Source organism: Talpa occidentalis, unplaced genomic scaffold (assembly GCF_014898055.3).
Source record: "Talpa occidentalis isolate TD23 unplaced genomic scaffold, MPIMG_talOcc4v2.1 talOcc4.14, whole genome shotgun sequence".
NCBI classification, from domain to species: Eukaryota; Metazoa; Chordata; class Mammalia; order Eulipotyphla; family Talpidae; genus Talpa; species Talpa occidentalis.
The window spans coordinates 22,344,562-22,366,761 of NW_023601433.1; the positions used below are offsets into that span (position 1 = coordinate 22,344,562).

Here is a 22,200-nt window from a genome sequence, read left to right on the forward strand (position 1 = left end):
GCGATCTGTCAAATATCTATCCTTTTGTGAAAATTGTGAAGCCTCAGAAAAGATTACTAGCCTGACTTTCATGGTTGGGGGGGGGGTGTGGACATTGATGGAGCATATGCAGGAAGGCCCAGAAATGCCCACCAACAGGCAACCCGGGCACAACATTTTTCCCAGAGAAAGACAGCAGGGATGGTGGCAACCCGGGCAGTCTTTCAAAGCAGGCATTACCAGCGCAGCCAGATGAGACTGCACAGAGAATTCCATGTCCTACAAATTGCCATGGTAATCCCACTGCCTTTCTGGATTGGGTGGCGTATTATCTAGTAGTTGAGGTAATGGGGGGTATTTTTGCTTCTTTGTTAGATGGGGCCAACAGTGGAAAGGAGATTGTTCTGGGGGGAGACAGAGCGAAGACCACTGTGGTAGTTGTCAAGGAGAAAGGAAGGAGTGGGGCAAGGGAGTGAATGAGGAAGAGGGGAGAGAGGGCGCTTGTGGGGCCGCTTGGGAGCAGCTCTGGTAGGTAAAAAGCAGCACAGAAGGCAGAGGACGCAGGGGCTCTATGGTCTGAATGCTTGTGCCCCACCCCATGAGGGTGGGACCCCCATGAATGGGACACCCCCCTTGTAAAAGTGCCCCTAGAGAGGACACAGTGAGAAGGCAGCACCTATGAATGAGGAAGGAGACTCAGGCCAAAACCTGGCCATGCTGGCACCTTGATCTTGGACCTCCAGCCTCTACAACTGTGAAAAATAAGTTTCTGTTTCTCAGGAACCATCAAAATGCATTTTCCTGTAGGATAGCTACTGGCTATTTCCTTTGTAGACAAGACAGGAAAGAGGGCAGTGAAATTACCCTGAGCTATACCTGAGGATTTTTAACTCCTTTGGACTGTTTCTCTGCTCTCAGTTAGCAGCCTTGGGTCAGCCCGTGGCTCTGACAGCTCCCTCCTGGGCTACAGGTCTGGCCTTTGCTGGGAGGGGGGGCCCTCCTGGTGTAGTGACTCAGTTAGGCCTGTCCCTGCCTGCAGACCCATCGTTTGGAATAGTTTCTTGCTCTCTGCAGGGCCATGAGGGGTCTTGCTGGCTGTGAGAGTGCTTCTTCCTGGGCACTGTGGTAGGTCAGCTCCAACCAAGGTGATAAGGGAGGGAATGGATGTATGAGATGCCCTCAGATAGACCTGATGCACTAGCAAATGTTTGCATGTAGGGCACTCTGTGACTGGGAGGGCAGGATACCATGAGATTTGGGAATACAGAGGAAGGGATGGGCACGGAGAAGGGTAGACTGGAGTGGTGAGTCTGAACTGCTGGTAAGCCATGCCCAAGGGGGCAAGGGCTGGTAGCTGGAGGATGGCAGGGCTGCAGAGAGGGCGCTGACGTGGAGGTGCTGGTGCCATGGGGCACAGGGGGTAATGGCTGCACATGACCCTTGTGCAGTGAGGGTGTGATGAGTGAGGTGAGAAAATAATGGGAATCCACAGTTTGTACAAGAGGAGGAGGAAGGGAAGCTGCTAAGGGAGCAGGTCTGCCAGAGAGGAGGAAGGAGTCAGCCCACCCCAGTCTACTAAACAAAGCACATAGTTTCTCATCAGAAAAACCTACTCTGCTAACTTGAGGAGAAAAAGCATGCATTTAAATGTATAGGTGGCTCAGAATCTCTGGAAGAGCTGAAAACAGGAGCTCTGAGAGGAAGACACCAACGGAGACCACCACTCTCTGGCTACTAGATATGCCCCTTGCATCCTGTTAGCTCTGGATTCTGCTGGCTTTTCTTTCTTTCTTTCTTTTTTTTTAAAAGATTTATTTATTTATTTATTTATTTATTTATTTATTTATTTATTTATTTATTTATTTATTTATACATGCACTGGGTACAGTCAGAAGCGCAGGAGGGTGAGAGAATTCACCAGAGCCAGAGCGGGGAGCAGAGCAGGCAGAAGGACCGAGGTACACTGCTGGGGGGAGCAGCGGGCGGCCGGGGAGCAAACCAGCGCTGCAGAGGCTGCGGGCAGCTTCGCAACCCAGTGCTCAACCGCTGCGCCACCGGGGAGGCCCTCTGCTGGCTTTTCTAGAAGCAACATGGCCATTGCTGCTCTGGGACTCAGTCTTGAAACTGGCATTTCAGCTATAGAGAGAGCCTCCTGGCCCTTGGTTCTATGCACCAAGAGAGCCTGACTCCAAGTCCGGGGCAGAAGTGTCTGATTAGCAGAGTTCAGGTCTTGTGACTTAAACTGTACTGCACTGTGGCTGCAAGAGAGTCTGGGATAATGTCTAGTAATTGAAGCTTGTGCATCGGGAAGTGGATTTACAGAGTGGACAGGGGACTCCTGAGCATGTCTGGAAAGGGAGAGGGGGCGACGAGGGAGGGAATGAGGAGGAGAAGGGAGGAAAGGAGAGAGACAACAGAAGGGAAATGGGAGGAGGCAGCGACAGAGGGGCACCATGGGGCGGGGTCAGCGGGGTGGGAGCAGAGCACACTCAGAAAGGGGAGGAACACCTGAGACAGAAAGGAGGTTGATGCTGAGCAGCTCTTCGAAGACAGTTTTCCTTGGATCAGGACAAGATTATTGACATAGGATGGGACGGCATCCTGAGGGACTGGTAGCGCAACCTGAGAGACTGGGAAGCAGGAAGGTCAGAACGGTCAGCTGTGTGCCCTGCAGGTGGAGAACTGCTTGAGGATCTCACCTCTTGCAAGGCTGCCATCCCAAGGCTGGCCAGACCCGGTTATCTATGGTCACTCTGTCACCTATGTAGCAAACGCTTGGCTATTTTCTGTGATTGTCCAGGAGTCCAGGGCCAGACCTTCCTTTCTATGGGCCTCGATCTCCCCAGTGGAGAAGCCTTTCCAGGGCTGTCTCTCCCTGAAGGCTCTCTCTGCTGTCTGCCAGACACATAGTGCCTGGCCCCTGGGTCGCCCTCCATCTTCTACTCTCTGGCATTTCTCCTATGAACTCCTTAAACCATTTCTAAAATTTCCTTTTCGCTAAAGAAACTAGTTCCAAGGCCTTAGCTTTCGCCATGGCCATATACTGTAATTTCTGCCTGTTGGTTCTGATTCCACCTGCAGAACAATGGGACACCGTCATCTGCACCCATCCGCCTTCAGTGCTGTAAGAACAGAGGATTCTTCACAGGGATGGTTTCCCTACCTCCACACAGAAGTTCAGGAGATAGTGCTGGCTGCACAGCTGAACCTCCCAGTCAACTACATCCCAGGGTGTTTCCGCCTACAAGAGCTGTCAAAGCTGTCAGATTAGGTCCTTTTCATCCTGTTCTGATTTAAACACAAAGACAAATGTATGGATGGACTTATGTGACTTTGTTGCCCCGTCTGGGCCTGCTTTTCAACTGCTCAATGTTTTGATTTTCCAACACTTTTTTTTCTTGCAAATGATTTTGCAACTAATGTATCAAGGTTTCTTCTTAAAAGGGGGTAGAATTTGTATGGGGTGGCTTTAGTAACTGTAAGGACAACTAGGGCAACATTGTATGCTTAGACACAAGCTAACTGAATCTGCCCAGGTTTTATGTACCAGCCGATCTTTGGGGGGAGTGGCTTTTAATCAATAGTTAAAAAAATGTTTGGGGTGTAAGCAAGAAAAGAGTTGCACTAAGGGGTTAAAGCCGGAGCAACAGGTGCTGTGAAAGGAGCCGGGAAGGAAGCCGGAGCCCGGAGCCTCCGTGTGCACCTGAGATTGTCTCTGGAGAACGCGACCCGCACAGGCGCGCCAGCAAGAGGGCAGTTTCGTTACCCTGCGGGGCTGCATCCTTTCTGGACGGGGGGCACCTCCAGCCCTATCTGCCTGCCGCGACAGGGCCTGGGGCAGCTGCGCTGGCGCCTCTGACCCCCGGAACACGGACCTGAGCCGGGCCCGGGCTGGCGGGCTCGCGGCCGCCCCGCACCCCGCGCTGGCGCCGAGGCAGCCCCCGCGCCGAGCGGGGCGGAGGGCCGGGGGCCGGGAGCGCGCGGGGGAGGCGTCTGCGCCCCGGGACTGAGGCGGCGCCTCCGTCTCCCGGCTGGCGCAGGCACGCGGGCCGCCGCGCTGCCGGCGACATCTTGCTCGGGAGGACGCGCGGGGACGGCGGGCCGCTCCGAGCTGCTGCGCCGCGCGCGCCGAGGACCCGCAGGGCGCGGGGCCGGGGCGAGGGCCAGGCCGTCGCGGCGGAAGGAGGTAAGGGGGGCCGCTCCTCCGGTGCGCACGCCGGGCCCCGAGGGCGCTTGGGGACCCGGGGCCACCCGCCCGCACCTCCTCGACCTCCTCCTCCGCCCGCTCGTCCCCGGCCTCCCGCGGGCCTCTGGCTCCCGACCCCCGGAGACCCCGGGGCCGCGACCCTCCACCCCCCCAGCCGCCCCGCCGCTCCGCCCCGGGGCCCTTCCCGGAGCCGCCCGGGCCCCGCCCGCCCGGGACCGGGTCGCGAGGTGAGACGCCTCCGGGCCGGGCTCCCGAGCCCCGCCCCTTCCCGGGCCGCCCGCCCGCGCCCCCGCCCCCGCGCGCGCCCCGCCCCGCCCCGCCCCGCCGCCCCCGCGCGCGCCCCGCCCCCGCCCGCCCCGGCCGGGCGGGGCTCCGGGTTTAAACCGCGCGGCGGGCCCGGCGGCGGAGGGCGGGGCCGCCTCTGTGTCGTGTCCGCGTCCCGCAGGCGGCGGCGCGGAGCGGCGGACTCGGGGCCGGCGTGGGCACCATGGCCCCGGGCAGCGGCGTCAAGAGCGAGTACATGAAGCGCTACCAGCAGCCGCGCTGGGACGAGTGCGGACCGTGCTACCGGGAGCTGCTGCGCTACCGTCTGGGCCGCCGGCTGCTGGAGCAGGCGCACGCGCCCTGGCTCTGGGACGACTGGGGCCCGGCGGGCGCGGCGGACGACTCGGCGTCGTCGGCGTCGTCCGGCCCCGGGGGCCCCGCGCCCCAGTGCGCCCGGGGCTCGTCGCCGCCGCCCGCGGAGCCCGCGGCGCGGGAGGGGCCGGAATCCCCGGCGCTCGGGACCTCGGCGGAGCGGAGCGCGGAGGCCGGTGACGCGGAGCGGGCGCAGGCGGCGGCTCCGCCAGGTACCGGGCCCCGGGGGCTGGGGGGCCTGCGGGGTCGGAGGGCTGGACTTGCTCTCGGGGCGGGAGGTGCTGAGCCCTGTTTTGCTGGGTGCCCCCGGACGAGCGCCGCCCCTTCCCTGTTTGCTTGACAAGAATCGGCCTTTCTTGTCAAAATAAGGAAGGTGCCAGCCCCGCCCGCCCGCCCGCCCTTCATTTCCTTAATTAGGTGCCTTGGGGTTGAGCCTGCACTGACTCCACTGAGTTGCCACTGGCGACGTCCGGGGCTGGGGAGCTGTGGTTGCCACCGAGCTCCCATCTAGTCAATATTTATTTCTAGGCTCCCATTTTTTCCAAGAGGAGCCAAGGGTTCATCAGATTCTCTAAGGCTGACCTCCAGAGGTGGCGAACCACCGAGCTAAGCTTTCAGTCTCATGAATGGGGCCGTTGTTTTCTGTATTAACTCCCTGATCGCGCTGCACTGTCCCTAAAGAATATTTTGCATCTGTTTACGAAGACTGTTGCATAACTCCCAGATGGTGGGAGAGTATTCCCTGCGAGTGCCGGATTCGCTGCTGCTCGCCCACCCACTCACCCGAAAGTGCGCATCTGCAGACTGGCACTGGGTGCCCGAGGAGCCCTCGGGTGTTGTTCATCTGCGATTTCTACCAGGGCCCTGTACCTTTCCTGCCCAGGGCTGTAGAGTTGGCAACTCTTGCTTTCGGGGCCAGATGGATGGTGGCTACATGTCGGGTGGGACCTCTTGGACACAGCTTGGAGTAACCAGTGGTTACTTCTTCACGAAGGTCACTTGATCGTAAAGAGATAACTAAAATTTGTTGAGAGCTTATTATAGATCCAATCACTGATCGTTGATTATTATTTTCTCATTCAACATTTAAAACCATTGTAAGAGATAGGTTCTTGATTTTTTTTTCAAAGATTTATTTATTTATTTATGCAAGCACTGGGTACAGTCAGAAGCGCGGGAGGGTGAGAGAATTCACCAGAGCCAGAGCGGGGAGCAGAGCAGGCAGAAGGACCTAAGTACACTGCTGAGGGGAGCAGCGGGCGGCAGGAGAGGTCTGCGCGCCATGCGGGACCCTCACCCGACGGCCGGGATCTAACTGGCGCTGCAGAGGCTGCGGGCAGCTTCGCAACCCAGCGCTCAACCGCTGCGCCACCAGGGAGGCCCAAGCTTCTTGATTTTTTTATTCCCATTTCAATAAAAAAAATGAAATCTCATAGTGATTGGTGACTTTGCTTGTTTCTTGCACTGTAATTGTTAATCAAACTCTCAGACTCTCATCCTAGTCACTCTGTGAGAGGTGGAGGAGAGGACATTTAGTCTACCAGTCAGGCTCCTTTGCTCTTGTTATTCCATCTTCAGTCACTTCAGTACATCCTTGGGGCCAGAGCTCCCTGTCCAGCCTCGTGTTGTGAATTCCCACAGAGTCCTGAATATCTAGAAACTACACTCCTAACTTCAGCCATCATTGCTAGAAACTCAAATATCAGAAGGTGGTATTGGTAGGGGCACAAGCCTTTCAGTTTATTCCTGTGGGCATTGATGGACCAGCTGAATTCAGAGAAGCACTAAATTGATCAGACTGAATGGGTTTGCTTCCTCCTGACTCTTCCCCTTCTCTGTGAAAGAGTTATCAATTATTCCCACACCTGTAGTAAGGATGTAGTAAGGATGGTGTCTGTGTTTGCCTGAGTCCGTGATTGTTTTGGTTTCCTGGGAGACATTGAATACTCCCTGTGGCTAAGCTTAGTTATTTTTTCTCTGCTAACATTTCTGGTTTAGGCATTGGGAGAAAAGAAAGGCTGTTTCTGCCTTCAGGACTCCCAATACCACCATCTTTTCCCTGCTCCTGTCTGCTGCAGGCACTGTTGAATCTCCTTGCGTTTAAGTGCATGGTTTTATATATTAGAATCACAAAAACTCTTTTGGGTTCCTATAAAACAAACATTTAGTTCTTGCATTTTTTGAAAAAAGAGAAGTAAGCCTTTATTTCCTTGTTTCACTAATAAAACTGGCTTGGTTGGTTGGTTGCTTCTTGGTGAAAATTCTTATTTTAACTAAGCCATGTATACACATAGAATCAGAAATCTTATTATAAAGATATAGCAGCTCCCCCACTTCACACCAACCCCTTTGTTTTCCTTTGGGTTTATTTCTATGCATCTATGGAACATGATCTGTATGGATACTTCTCGATTATTCTCAGTTTATTATTTTCTTATTCTCTCTTGGCTTTAACTTTCTTTACCTCTCTCCTAACTCATAGACATGGCCCATCCTCACACCATCTTGATACAGTCATCATAGAATTTGTCAGAATCATAATCAGTATCTACAAATGTCATGCCAGTTGAGAGGTTGCTCTCATCTGCCTGTAAAGTCTGCCAAGGTTCCCTTGTCTTCTTTCACAACACAACCAACACAGCAGGTTCATTATCACTCTTGCCATCTTAAGATCCCTCCCAGGGGCCCTGACCTACTTGCATCTGACCTGACTGCTGCTTTTGTGGTCTGCTGCCAGCTTGCATCCTGGGAGGCCCATAGCCCCTACCCCAGGGACTCTTGACTTCTCTCTTGGGTCCGAGTCTCTATTGTGTGGCTTCCACATCTTTCTTGGTTTCTGCCCTTCCTGGTAGAGGTTATCCTCTAGTATCCTGAGAAAGGATGTGTGAGAGGTTAGTTTTCTGAGCGCACACATGTCAAAAGATAGCTTATTCCACCCTCACCATGTTGTTGAGTTTGTTGCTGGATATGGAATTCTAGGTTGGAAATAATTGTCTCTAAAAAATCAGAAGTCACTGCTGGATTGTGTTGTAACTTCTGATATTGCTGTTCCAGTCCCATGCTATTCTGATTCTTCATCCTCTGTACATAACAAAGGATGAGACTTCTAGGGCCCCTCCCCTCCAAGAAACTTTTAGGGTCTTCTCTTTATTCTTTGTCTTCTGAGATTTTTCCTTGATCAAACTGTTGTTTTCCTCCAATATGCCTAGTGGTCCTTGTAGTTAAATTCACGTTTTGTATTTCTGGGAAGTTCTTTTCTAATTTCTATTTTTTTTCTGTTTCCTTCTTTCTGAGCTTCTTATTTGGGATTATACTTCATGAATTTATCTTCTAGTCCTCCTAGCCCCCAACATAATTTTCATCTGTCTTCTGTTCGTCTGGGTAATATCCTTAACCAAATATTCCTACGCTTCCACTACATTTTTCATTTGTGGAATCCTAGTCATTATCATTATTATTATTAATATAAGCACTCTTGAATTGTTTTCTGGGCATTTCTTCTCACCTTCCTGTCATCTTCTTTTTAGTCATATTTTAGAAATAGTGTTCTGTGCTTAATGCTTGCACATAGTATCTTCTTTTATCTTACCGAGGATATCACTAGAAGTTTGCTTTCTTCTTCTTGGGTGTGTCTTCAGTATAGTCTGTTTCTCTGCTTTGGTTTTCTCTTGCCCGGAACCCCGTGTTTCATGTTAGACTTTTCTCAAATACCTAAGGATCCTCAGCCGCTTTTTTTTTTTTTAATAAAGATTTATTTATTTATGCATACAAGAGCTGGGCTACAGGCCAGAGGTGTGGGGGGTGAAAGGAGTCACCAGAGACTGAGTGGGGAACAGAACGGGTGGATTTATTGAAATACACTGCTGAGGGGAGCAGCGGGCGAGTCAGGAGAGGTCTGCTGCGCCATGTGGGTATCTCCTTGTCCAGGGATCGAACTCGTGCTGCAGAGGCTGCGGACAGCTTCACAGTGCTGTGCTAAACCTGCTGTGCCACCAGGGAAACCTCTTATCAATTTAGATGTAATGTTGACACACTGTCAAACTTGAACTACTTTTCAGTTTCACAGAATACACTTTTTGCTTGCTTTATCTGACTACTACCTTATAAGTCTCATCTTTGTGAGACTTATTCCTTCCTTTTGGTGGAGCACATCCTTTGTATTAATAAATCCTGAGAAATGTTGCATGGGAAATAAAAGTTTTATGACCTTGGACATGTGAAATTGCTTTTATTATACACAAAGGATGGGCTGATAATTTTGGCATGCTAGAGAATTCTAGACTAGAAATCTCAGTGTTTGAAAACATAGTGAACCTGGTTTTGAGTCTTGCTTTTGAGGAGTGTGAGGCCATTCTGACATCTATATTTTGATCTTGTATATTGAATTTTTTTTGGTTGTTAAAGTTTTTAGAAGTGTCTCTCCTTGGTGTTCTAAAATTCTACGTGTGAGTCTTTTCATTCATTGGACTAACAACATGATAGGCCTTTTCCATCTGGAAACTGTTCTTTCAGTTCAGTGATGTTTTCTAGCACTGTTTAAAATAAGTTCCTCTGCTCTATTCATTTTTCTTTTCATAATTATTTTTAGTTGGATATATGCCTCTGGGTCAATCAAACTTCTAATATTTTATTACTTTTTTGATATTGGAATTTTCAGTCCTATTTTCTATGAGAACTCTTCATTTTATCTTCCAAACTTGCTATGGAAATTTTTAATTCTATCATTCTAGTTTTAAGTTTTGAAGAGATTATTGGGTTTTGTCCCAAGTGTTCTTTAAAAAAATGTTTTTAAAATAGCATCCTGTTCTTCCCAGATTTCTTTTAACTCCAAGAAAAAAAAAAAAAGCCATAAATAGCCTTTGAGAGCTCGCTTATATTCCTGGCTTCATCTTTTTTCTGTGTACTTTGGTCTCTTATTAGAGGCTGTGCTAATATTTGCCCTTAGCCTGTCTGCTTATATTAAAGAGTGAGGCTTGAAGAGCTTTTTAGGGGAATTCTGTATTTGGTTGGGGGGAGTAGGGGAGAAGGAGGAACTTGTTGACTAATTGGATGAGGACCATTCTGTTTTTCCGGGGTTTCCAAACATCGTTTCTGTCATGCTCATTTCCACAGATATCACTCTGCCAATCTCCTGCCTGGGCACATACAAGCCGAGCTGCCAGCATTCTGGGAGATGAGTTGGGGAAGAGGGCTCTCATCCTTTACCACCTAACCCTGCATTCTGAAAGGTGTCACCCTTACTTACTGGTGCCCCAAGTCCTCATCTCCCCTGGTTCTCCCTTTCCAGATTGCAATCCATGTGTCTCTTGGGTGAGGAAGCATGGTCACCTGGTATATGGAGTAAAGGAGAAAAGGAGATGATGCAAGGTTTTTCTATTGGTGATAATGGAATTACTCAGAAAACTAATGACATAAGAGTCCTGCAATCATTATTGTTCACAATCTCTGTCGGTAGGAACTTGATCTAGGCACAGGGGTATGTCTTACCTGCTGTGTTGTCTTCAGTCTTTACAGAGGTTCTGGGGCTGGACGCTGCCATGTGGCATCCCCTGGCCAACATCACAGCCTGCTGCTGGCCTCCAAAGTGAGCTTCCATGAGAGAGCTGGGCAGATGGCAAACTGCCCTCTATGACTTATTGCTGTGAACCACATTGCTTCTTTCACCCATCCTGTGATTCCAAAAGCCTGCCCAGATTCAAGAGGAAGAAGTATTGATGCCAATTCTCAGCAGAAGCACATTCACATGACATTGTCAGAAGAGCATGTGGGCCAGGGCATTGATGGGTGCTGGACCTTGGAAAGGCAATCCACTGTACTGCCCTTTTGGGGGATCCAGTGCCTCAGCTTCTAGTTCTTTGTGGGGGCCCGTTTGTATCCTGTGGGTCTTTCTCCTGCAAGGAGTAAAGATTGATCCTGCTCAATCCTGGAAGGTCACGTCTACCTCCTCATCTACTTTCTTTCAAAATTTTATTGACACCTTTTGTTTAAGGCCCTTACCTCCCTGGCTCCTTGTCCTGTCAGTTTATAGCTTTTTCCCTTCATACTGATGGGGTTTTGGGAGGAAGGGACTATACACACATGTGTCGGTGCACATTTATCCTGAGCTTTCCCATTCATTGTATTTTTACTTTTTATTTATTTCTCTTGATCCGTCCTGCCAGAAGTTTATGAATTCTGTGGTTTTTTTTCCTTTCCAAATTGACTTTTGGTTGTGTGGGTTTTCTTATTGTTTGTTTCCATTAAGTTATAATCTTTATTTGCTTACTTTAATTTTCTTGAAGCTCATTATTTCAATTTTTTAAGTGGATGCTTATCATTTTCACTACCTGCCTTTTGCTTTTTACATATTGATATAAGGCTATAAATTTAATCTGATTACTGCTTTGGCTGTATCATGTAACTTTTCTTATCTGGTATTTTTATTTAATTAGATACATTTTCTAATATTTATTATGATTTTTAAAAGAGAATAATAGTAAAGTTTAACATTTATATGTAATACACACACAGAGAAACTTTTATCTTAAAAAAGACTAAATATCAAATTACTATAAACATTGTGCTTAATGAGGAGACTTAAGAGGCATTTTCAATAAGGTCAAGATTAAGAAAGGAATGCCCTCCATCACCAATGTTTTTTTTTTTTTAAATATACACGGCACAACTGAGCCATTTTTTAAATATATAGCTCAGTGGCATTAACTCCATTCACATTTTTTAAAAAAGATTTATTTATTTATACAAGAACCAGGGTATAGGCCAGACGTGTGGGAGGGTGAGAGGATTCACCAGAGACAGAGTGGGGAGCAGAACAGGCAGACTGACTGAAATACACTGCTGAGGGGTGTAGTGGGCGAGTCAGGAGAGGTCTGCTTGCCATGTGGGCTGCTCCGTGGCCAGCGGGGATTGAACCGGTGCTGAAGAGGCTGCGGACAGCTTCACAGCACTGTGCTCAACTGCCTGCGCCACCAGGGAGGCCCCCATTTACATTTTTTATGTGACCAGGTGATTTTTTTTTTGAGCCATGTGTTTAGAAATGTTTTTCTTGTTTGCTTTATAAAATTTTACTGGCATACACACTCTAATAAAGCAGTTTATGGCTAGACGTTTTCAATTTAAAAACTGGAGGTTTTTTTAAAAAAAACTTATTTTTGTTGTGTTTAGCTTACTTATACTGTAGTTACAGAATATGTTCTGTATAATTTCAGTCATATAAATGCCTGAATATTTGCTTGATGACTTTGGATGTGTAAATTCTTGTTAGTGTCCCCTGTATGCTTGATAAGATTGTTTATTCTGCAGTTGTTGAGTATGGTGTTCTGTGTGTACCCACTAGGTCAACTGTGCTAATTATAATGTTCAAATACATAAAAAACCAAAGCACTATTTAATAACACTTTCTGTGATGATGGACATACTCTCTATTTTGTACCATCCAGTGTGGTAAACTGTCAGCCTCGTGGGTATTGAGCACTTGAACTCTGACTAGTGTGACTAGGGACTGAACCTTTACTTTTATTTAATTAATTTACATTTAATGGCTTTTTTATTGGACAACACAGTCCTAAATCAAGCCTGAATTTATTTTGGTTTGAATGCTCTATCAGTTACTGAGAAGGGTGTTAAAATCTTCCGTAACTAGTGGTGAGCTGTCTTGAAAATATCTTTATTTTAACTTTTATTCTTTTGAACAGGCACTGTTTTAAGAGTTTTGTAAATAGTGATAATTTCCGTGTCTTGGATTTTTCATTAAAATATGCTGCTCATATTTTGAGATTGTCTTTTTTCCTTAAGTACAGAGGGTAAACACTTATTTTAGTCTGATAATTCCATGAGCTCAAGTGTGTTTTTCTTGCTGGTCCTTCCTTCTTGTCTCTCCTTGTGTGTCTGGTCATCTTTTCACAGTGCATTCACAATTGTGTTTGAAAAATTATTTGTAGGAGTAATTTGAGGCCTAAGGTCTCCAGAGACTTCTTGGGTTGGGTGCCTGTGGACACCATTTTTTTTTTAAGTTTTTTTTTTTAATATTTTATATAATTCTTACATCATTTTTCATTTTTGCACAATGTGTGCATTTTCATTTTGGCTATATTCCCCCTACAATTGCACCCCCCCCCTTATTTTGACCCTAATTCTTCCTCTCCCCACCCCTCCCCCCACGCCGTAGTGTGTCTCTGGTTTATAGTTGCTTGTTGATTTTGATTTTTACTTTGTATTAATTAGTCTTTTTCCTGGTCCCTTATTTAGGTTTTCTAAATTCCTGCTATGAGTGAGACCATCCGGTATTTTTCTTTTTCTTTCTGACTTATTTCACTGAGCATGATCCCTTCTAGCTCCATCCATGTTGCTGTAAACTGCATGAGTTTATCTTTTTTGATTGCTGAGTAATATTCCATTGTGTATATGTACCACATCTTCTTGATCCAGTCATCTATTTTTGGGCATTTGGGTTGTTTCCATAGCAAAAAATGGGTAGAAGAGCTAAAAAGAAACTTCTCCAAAGAGGAAATACAAATGGCCAATGGGCATATGAAAAAAATGTTCAGCATCACTTGCAATCAGGAAAATGCAAATCAAAACTACCATGAGATACCATCTTACACCAGTGAGAATGGCACATGTTTAAAAAAACTAGCAACAACAAATGCTGGTGAGGATGTGGAGAAAAAGGAACTCTCCTGCACTGCTGGTGGGAGTGCAAACTGGTCCAACCACTATGGAGAGCTGTGTGGAGATTTCTTGACCTACTAAACATAGAGCTTCCATATGATCCAGCAATTCCACTCCTAGGTATTTACCCAAATGACACAGAAACAGTAATTCCAAAGGGCTCCTGCACCCCTATGTTTATAGCAGCACTATTGACACCATCCATTTTTAATGTCTGCCCTTTCAGCTACCCATGACGGGGAGGGTTTGTGCAGTATTCCAGCACTGCCAGAATTGGGGGTCTCCTTTCCATTCATTCTGAAACCTGTAGTGACCTCGCTCCCACCTTTCCTCACCACCCCTGAGTTGCCTGGCTGCCAAATGTTAGTCCTTACCTCATCCTACCAACCTCTCTGTAGCATTTGTCGTTGTTAATTGTTCTTTCCTTTTCTTCAGCTCTCCTCAGCTTCTCTCCTGATTAGTTTTGCTAATTTTCTAGCTGTTCATATCTCCCTCTTTACTCTCCTTCCTCTGCCTGTCTGCTTATGAAATGATGGTGTCCCGAGGGGCCTGGCTTTGCTCTTCTTTCCTCCAACTCTGTGTTTCTTCTGTGACCTGATCCACAACCCAGCTTTACTTCCTACCTGCTTGCTCACAACCTGAACCCCATATTGAGGGGCCAGCTGCTGTCTGCTTGGTTGTTCCAGGAACATCTCACACACGAGGTGACAAGCGTCCTTTCATCCTCTGTGGCCTTCTCAGAGGATAGCGTGGCCATCCTCTCCATTGGAGACATAGAGTCCCCTTTGCCTCCCAGTGCCTGTGCTATATCCCTCGTCTGGACACAACACAGGTGCCTCAGCACCACCCCCACTGGTCTCATCAGTTCATATGTGCCCAGGTGAGGCTGAGCACCTGCCAGGCTGGGTGGGCATTATTCTGATTCTATTTCATCTCTCCACCCCTTCTAGCATTTTCAGTTCACCCCTGGACTCTACTACTTTTTCCTAGATGGCCTTTTTGCCCTTATCTCTTTGATCTAACTCATGCTTCACATTTGTAGCTCAAAGTCTTTCCTAAGAAGCTCTGTCATTTTCACCTTAAAATCCTGCAGTAATTCTTCATTTTTAGGATACCGTTCAAGCTTCTTGAGTTTGGCATGGACTGCCTTGGCCTCTCTAATGTTGCCTTCCCCATGCCTTTACCCAGACTCCATGCATCTGCCATTTTGAACTATTAGTATTCCCTCTTCTCTCCTGGCCTTTCAACAGGCCATCCCCTCTTCCTGGGATTCCCTTTTCTAGCTTCTTCCTGGCTAGCTTCAGCTTGTCCTTTAAACTAGATCATTATTTAAACTTTTGGGACAGGCTTCCTTCAGAGATCTGGGTTAGACACTCATGGGGTGGGAGAGGAAGAAGCAAGGGGAATGACTCAACAAAGAGGATTTAGGTTCTTTTCTCCCCTTAGAATCATGATGACACAAGTCTTGGCCCCCATTCCGTTTCCCTTTGTCTTGGTCCAGAATAGCTCCTGTGCTTTCCTAGAAGCAGGGAGGGCAAGAGTACAAGCTGGGATGCCCCACTCAGAAATGTTTGAGCAATGAATGGATTTAGGTTCTCGTGATAAAGAAGATTTGAATCTCACATCCTGAACAGCTCAAGGGCTTGGCTTAGACCGGGAGCCCAGTGGCATGGATTGCTGAATCCCAGGGTTGCCAAAGGGTGTCTGTTCCTTAAAGTGTCTAGTGTAAAGGAAGCAAGTTGGTAGAATCAAGGCCATTGCTAAAGACAAATAACAGGTGATCTATCAAGGCTTCTTACATGAACGTGCACTGTGTCTGGACTGCCTCTGCAGGGCGCGTTCAACTTTAAAGGGAACTTGGTCATAGATAAAAGAAGATTAAAAGCTAAAAGCTGCAGGGGACAAGAATATGTCCTAAAGAGGTAATGAGGTTTCAGAATGTCAGTCTATAAAATCATTGCCTAGAGCCAAATCCTGAAGCATGTGGAGCAAGGGAGTCCTTAAGACCTGCACAACTGGGGGTCTCCACGGTGGCGCAGCGGTTGAGCGCTGGGTTGCGAAACTGCCCGCGGCCTCTGCGGCGCCGGTTCGATCCCCGGCTGCTCCCCGGCCACCGGAGGAGGGTCCCACATGGCGCGCAGACCTCTCCTGCCGCCCGCTGCTCCCCTCAGCAGTGTACTTCAGTCCTTCTGCCTGCTCTGCTCCCCACTCTGGCTCTGGTGAATTCTCTCACCCTCCTGCACTTCTGGCTGTACCCAGTGCATGTATAAACAAACAAACAAACAAACAAATAAATAAATAAATAAAACATGCATCTATTAAAAAAAAAAAAAAGACCTGCACAACTGGGATGAGGGGTGCACACTGGATACATAAAGAATTCTTATCCATGTGTAAGTTCAGGCTGAAATGAAACACAGACTCACAAAGAGTTTAAACAAAATAATATAACTTTTACAAAAAATAAAGGATTTATAAAAGTGATAAATGGCAAAATCATAAAAGGCAAATAAGGGAAATGGATGTGTCTGGTGTGTGCAATCTTGGCAGCTGACATTCAGGTCAGGCGGCCCCATTTGCCAGCAGTTTCCCCAGCTCTGCTGACAGACTTGTCGGTGTTGGGCCGGGGTTTGTGTGGTCATTGCTGATGTGAGTGTTGGAGGCCCCCTAAAAACAGAAGCTCTCATCTCCACTCTTCATACTGGGGTCCATGCTCTGCACCAAGTGAGCAACTATGGAAACCACTCCCTGTTGTGATTGAGAGCCTTTCAAATTAAAGTCCCTGGCTATGGGCATGCATCTCCATGAGGAGCATTTCTTGTAATCATGGAACATCAGAAAGAAACGGAATTCTGCAACTTGAGTGACTTAAAAACCAACCTTTTGCAGCTCCTGCATGATCAGCAGAAATCCAGATCTTTCCCAGAAGCAGGGCATTAAGATGATTGAACTTACCTGGAGGGTTGTAGCCATGTCCATTAGGCTGTGGTGCACTTTCTGGCTTTTAATATTTAATGGGGATGCTTAATCTCAGACTATGAGTAAAGGTGGTTGCTTTTGAGTAGGTTTAGTTCAGTTTTGGTGTATTTGTTTTTGATTTTAAATATGGACTAGACTGAACATTATTATGCTAATTTGTTTCTGCTTTTTTACTTTAAGCGAAACTTGGGAATTGAGCAATATGTGAAAATGTTACTGAATTAAGCATTGAAGTTTTTTTTTCAACACAGTTATTCAAATAATTATATGTAAAGCTGATTTTAAAGCACATTCATCTTGTCTTATCTCTTCTTTCAGAAGCACTGCCAGCAACGGATGTAAAAGAAAAACCTGAGCAACAGATCAGAACAAAAGAGACTGACAAGTTACCCAAGGGGACCCAACCCCAACAACAACGTGCCTTATTTGCTAGAGGAAGCAGAAAAACAGTCCAAAGTCCTCAAAGATCATCAAGTAAAATAAAAGAAAAGCATCCGTTTGCTCTTTATGGGTGGGGAGAAAAACAGACTAATACAGGAAGCCAAAAAACTCACAACGTGTGTGCGTCCGCCCCGGTGCATGAGGTGGGTGTGCGCCCTGCTCTTCTGCTTTCCCTGCAGCAGGGCCGGCTCTGCTCTGTCCTTGGGTGTCATGTCCTGCATCACTGGGCTGCTCTGGGATCATGGTGCATCTTAGGGGATGACAAGGTGGGCCAAGGAAAGCCCTCAACTGGGCATCTGAAGGGCAAACAGGGTCCTGAATGTTGGCTGCTTGGAGGTCAGAAGCTCGCTCGGAGTCAGCTAGAGGGTTGATTGACACTGAGCCAGGTGAAGCAGTCACTGGGGTTAGGGTTCTCAAGTTCCTGAAGTGGGGGCAGGAGGGGCATGGGAGGGGGGCATGGCCGTGACTAAGCTGCCATCTACATTTGCCAGGACCCGCTTGAGGAGCTTCAGGCTCTCTTTGAAGGTGGCGTTTCCTTGACTCCTTTGTTACCGTTTCCCTGTTTGCTTTGCCTGTAGTTCTTGCATCTCCTGCAGGCTCCCTTTTGCTTTTGGATTAGATCTGAGCGGTTATGTTTTCTCCTGCTCATCCACCCCTGATGCCTTTTATTCCTCGCACCTCTAGCTCTCCTCTGACTTATCCTTGGCTTGTCCCTGTGTGACATGCTGAGAATATGTCAGATGAGACAGTCCTCACATGTTGAACCACACAGCAATTATGTACATTGGTGTTAATACCATTACTATGGACCAAGGCAAACAGAAGGAGAAAGTGCCGATTGTTTGAATGGGATTAAATGCCATAATCACAATTTTACTGAGCAGATTTCTGTACCCTTAGCAGATGGTGTTATTTGGAGTGATATTTGAGATAACAAAGCTGTAGTTTAACAAAAGACCCCTGGAGACTCCATGGGATTAAGTTTCACAGGGTTTATCTGTAGTAAGAAACATTTTTAGGTGGTAAAATCCCTTGAGTTTTTTTTTAATTTAAATTTTATTTTTATATTCCCCATACAATTACAACCCCCTTATTTTGACCCTAATCCCTCCTTTCCCCGCCCCCACCCCCCATAGAGTGTCTCTGGTTCATAGTTGTTTGCTGATTTTGATATTTTCTTTCTTATAGTTATTCTTTTTCCTGGTCCCTTATTTAAGTTTTCTAGATTCCTGCTATGAGTGAGACCATTCGGTATTTTTCTTTTTCTTTCTGGCTTATTTCGCTGAGCATGATCCCTTCCAGCTCCATTCCATGTTGCTGCAAATCCCTTGAGTTTTTTTCATTGTTTTGCTGTAAAACATCTCAGTGTTGCATTTGATGGGATGCTTACCCATGCTCAGTGCTAAGTGGTTCCAATAATTTCCTAGAGCCAGTTTCTAAAGGAACATGCAAGTTAGTGACTTGCCATTTATATCTACAATTTGGGCTGGTAGACACTTTCTGTTGCTTAGGTGCTTTGTCACCAAGAATGGGTGAACCATAAAACCCCAGGGGAGGCTGTTCTGATAGAAGAATCCACAAGACTGGGTTCCTTCTGCTTGGCTTCAGGTGACCTGCAGGTGAATATTGACTATTTAGTTCAAAAGTCATTACATTTTTATTTTTGAACTGTCTTTAAGATTCACGAATCAGCTTTACGGGCCAAGAACAGAAGACAGGTGGAAAAAAGGAGACTGGTTGCCCACAGGCAGCGAGCCCATTCTGTGGATGTGGAGAAGAACAGAAAGGTAAAGGCTTCCTCCTCAGAGAACCCATGGATGACAGAGTACATGAGATGCTACTCAGCAAGAGCTTAAAGGAAGCAGCAGTTGCCTGGACAGCATTTTTTTTTTTAGAAAGTACAAAGGAAAGGAAAACAAAAACCATCAAAAGAAACTGGACACAGATTAAGAAACCAGCTGATGAAACGAGGTTTTTCTTAGGGAATTTACAAAAGATTGTTCTATTTTGATGAATCCTGGTCACCTACCTCAGCAGTAGGGCGATGGTTGAAGCCATAGACATTTGGTTATTTATGAAGATAATTCCCTAAATCTTTGATAATCTTATAAGGATTTTGTTTTAAAGCATCTTAATCTTTTCAGATAACTGACACCAAATGCCTTTAAATGGCTAGAGATGCTTGACTTTCAGTATTCTTAAGTTTAGGCAGAGCCTGTTCTCATCCTATTCTGAAAAACTTTTCAGATTCCATACCAGTAATCATTCCCCCTTGCAGCATAAACTTCCTCATGTGCAGTTTTCTTTGTGAGAGAATATTCAGTCACAAGTGAGTTTTACACTAATATTCCATGTGTAGTGAAACTAGAACTTTGGTAGTTCTTGAAAATCTAACTTGTATTTCAGTTCAGCACTTCATTTCGACTATGATATTTAAGATTATCTGTGCTGGGTAGGGTTATCGTCTCTCTTGAAATGATCATCTAGGCACTTATTATTTAATAATTTAATAGTTCAGATGCATTCCAATAAATGAAGTGCTAGTGCAGTGTGTGTAGAGTAGTCCTGATGTTTCTTTGGAGCCCAAGACTGCCACTTTTTTTTTTATTACAAGATTGTCTTTAGAACTTGGTGGAGGATCGGTCACTCAGCTGTAGACTGGCCTTTGGGTGCGCATGCCTGGCGGACTTCTGCCTCTCCTGACGTAGTTGGCAATGTCATTTAGAACTTATTCTCTGAAATTTCATATACTAAATTGAGATTGTCTTGCTCATTGGGGGTAGGAGGCAAATATTAAGATACCCATAAGAGATGTAACTCACTACTTTTTTCAGCACTTGCTAATCACAAAGCCGGATGATGTACATTCATCAGACTTTAGGTGGAAATCCGTTACTCCTGGATTCCCAGCCAGTAGGTTTTTATTGAATTTAGTGAGAGAGAATGAATGATGGTTTGTGTGCAGGTACAAATGTAAGTGTGCAAATGGCATGATCTCTCTCTTCAGTGTATTGGTTTTTGGGGTAGAGAGCAGCCTTAGGAATCACTGTTTTCTTAAGGAACAAAGCTGGTATTTGCAGGAAGGGTGAGTGCTCCTTTCTTCATATGAGAGAAGAGTGGCACTTTGCTTGCTTAGCACCTGGAGATGTGTGAATGAGAATTTGGTGTTGGGTATGAGGATGAACATTTCCTTGATATTTGTACTCTGGGTCATTGAAGTATTATGGTCTGTTTTTAGAACACAAATGTGTTTTATTCCACATAAAATCTTCACATCGTATCATACAACTGTATTAAGCTTTGAAAACTCATCCTGAAGAAATAAGAGTTTTTTTTAAAAGGACTTTTTAAAGATCTGCATTAATATGAGGTGAATTGAGCTCTTCTGATCTCTGAGGTGTGTATTTAATAAGGGGAAGTTCTATAACTTGTCCACAGTAACCTTGCTAGGGATTCTGGTGAATTACGCTGTGATTGTTAATACATTCCTTAAACATTGCAGGTATCTAAAGGTCAGATTAATGTGGCAATTGTGAAGGTGTCACTGATTGTGAAAATTGTTCCTTGCAAAGCACTTCTTGTATGTCAAGGTTTAGCCATCAGTTCGGGTGTTCATGTTGCAGCTGACAATCTTAGGGAAGAGAGCCTGGGGGAGTAGCTTTGGCCCCTTGCTGACGGACCGCCTTAGAAACTCAACTTCCTCTAGACTCTGCACAAGCCAGACTCTCTCCTTTCGAAAACATTTCACTTTTAATGTGCTTACCACTGAAAACTCCAGATGGAGATCAAATCTAGAAGGCAATATTGGCCACTTTCCTCATTTTTTAGTAGAGGACAAACAAGATTTCTAAAGTGCTTTTAATGTGCATGAATAATGAATAAATCCATTGTGAGCCCACTCCTATGTCGGAGTCTAGTTAGTTACGGTTTCTTTTCTTATTTTTTTAGGGGTGAAAATTACCTTTTGAGCTTATACAATTTTTAAATTTGTAACAATTTGATGGTCCTACTCTTTCTCATTTTAGAAATGAATGTGTTTGTAATAATGTTACTAATTCTTCAGACAACTTGCAAGACCGTGAGAAAGCTTAAAATACCTTCAATGTTGAAAAGCTTGAAACTTCAAAAATCCGGTGATATTTAAAAAAATAGAATAAAATCATTGCTACATCAGATTCTCTTTTAAAAATTTGGTTTTAAGTTCTTAATTAAAACAATTTGCCACAAACATGCTGTTTCTTTGTTACTTTTATTAAAATCAGTCATAGATTATTGAATAACATCTAGGACTCTGTTGGGCACAGGTGAATGGGAAGTAAATAGGAGTTTTCCTTTCTTTTAAAACCTGAAAGATCGCTCTTATAGGAGGCATCAAAATACTTGGAATAAAAAAGAAATAGGAAAAAAATACTTGGAAACCTCTCCCCCCACCCCCACTTAAATTTTTAAGTGCACATATATGTGTGCATTTTTAAAGTTAACTTAAGGTATAAAAATGTAGGTTATTGTAATTGTTCACACTGTAGTAGGCATGTATGTGTGCCACTTCATAGGTAATAGCTTTGCCACTGGGTTTTAGAAAATACAGACTGCTAGTAATTTGATAGGTGTATGCACTGGGTCAGCCAATGCAGCCAATTAAATTGCATGAAAGAAAGGTGGTTGTTGGAAGTTTTAACGTCCAAAACAGAACTCTGCATAATTTGCAGGTTTAACAAAAACCTAGCATAGCTCCTTTCCTTTTAAATTGAGAATGATGCTGTGCTGGGAAAAACATTTATAAATGGAATGTCTGGTACTTGACATTTAATGGAACATTGTGGTACTTGCCATATATATGGTATGCTATAGTATTTGGTATTTATTGGCAAAGAGGGAAAGAGGCAAACCTGTTAGAAGTAAAAGCAATTTTTCTTGTTAACTGTTTCAGTAGAAAATTGTGTAGTGTATAGTTTTATGTTTTGCTGAATTAGATTAAAACATGGAACTAATATTTTTGTAGCCTGACTCTATAGTTGCTTGGTATCAAAATGCTAATGTCTGACTATAGGATCCCTACTAGTTTTGTGATCATTTAAATATTTGAAAAGTCACCTTAAAAATGTAGCCTGATCATTTCAGAATGTCTGCATTTTGAGATTGGATATTTGTACAATAAGATGAATAAGGAGTTATTCGTTTTAAGTTTATGCTTAAATTCAAATTCTATGCAAAGAGCTCTGTCTAGATATTGACCCAGATTTTCTCCCTTTTAGCCTGCTAATATTAGATGGGGAAAAAGTTGTTCC

The 22,200-nt window shown here is 45.5% G+C and overlaps 1 protein-coding gene across 1 annotated transcript; it reads left to right on the forward strand.

The window, feature by feature from the left end:
• Positions 1 to 4,667: 4,667 nt before the first annotated feature.
• Positions 4,668 to 21,163, forward strand: CCSAP (centriole, cilia and spindle associated protein). Its single transcript, XM_037510193.2, has 3 exons — positions 4,668 to 5,034; positions 16,793 to 17,055; positions 18,592 to 21,163. The coding sequence occupies exons 1-3, from the start codon at positions 4,674 to 4,676 to the stop codon at positions 18,766 to 18,768; spliced, it is 801 nt and encodes a 266-aa protein (XP_037366090.1). The 5' UTR covers positions 4,668 to 4,673; the 3' UTR covers positions 18,769 to 21,163.
• The last annotated feature ends 1,037 nt before the right edge of the window (positions 21,164 to 22,200 follow it).

What these genes read in the sequence shown, in the direction of transcription:
- CCSAP (XM_037510193.2), top strand. Translation starts at nt 4,674, where the DNA reads ATGGCCCCGGGCAGCGGCGTCAAGAGCGAGTACATGAAGCGCTACCAG. An exon ending in GCAGGCGGCGGCTCCGCCAG is followed by an intron (nt 5,035 to 16,792) that starts GTACCGGGCCCC and finishes TTCTTTCAGAAG; the next exon opens with CACTGCCAGCAACGGATGTA. An exon ending in CGTCCGCCCCGGTGCATGAG is followed by an intron (nt 17,056 to 18,591) that starts GTGGGTGTGCGC and finishes ACTGTCTTTAAG; the next exon opens with ATTCACGAATCAGCTTTACG.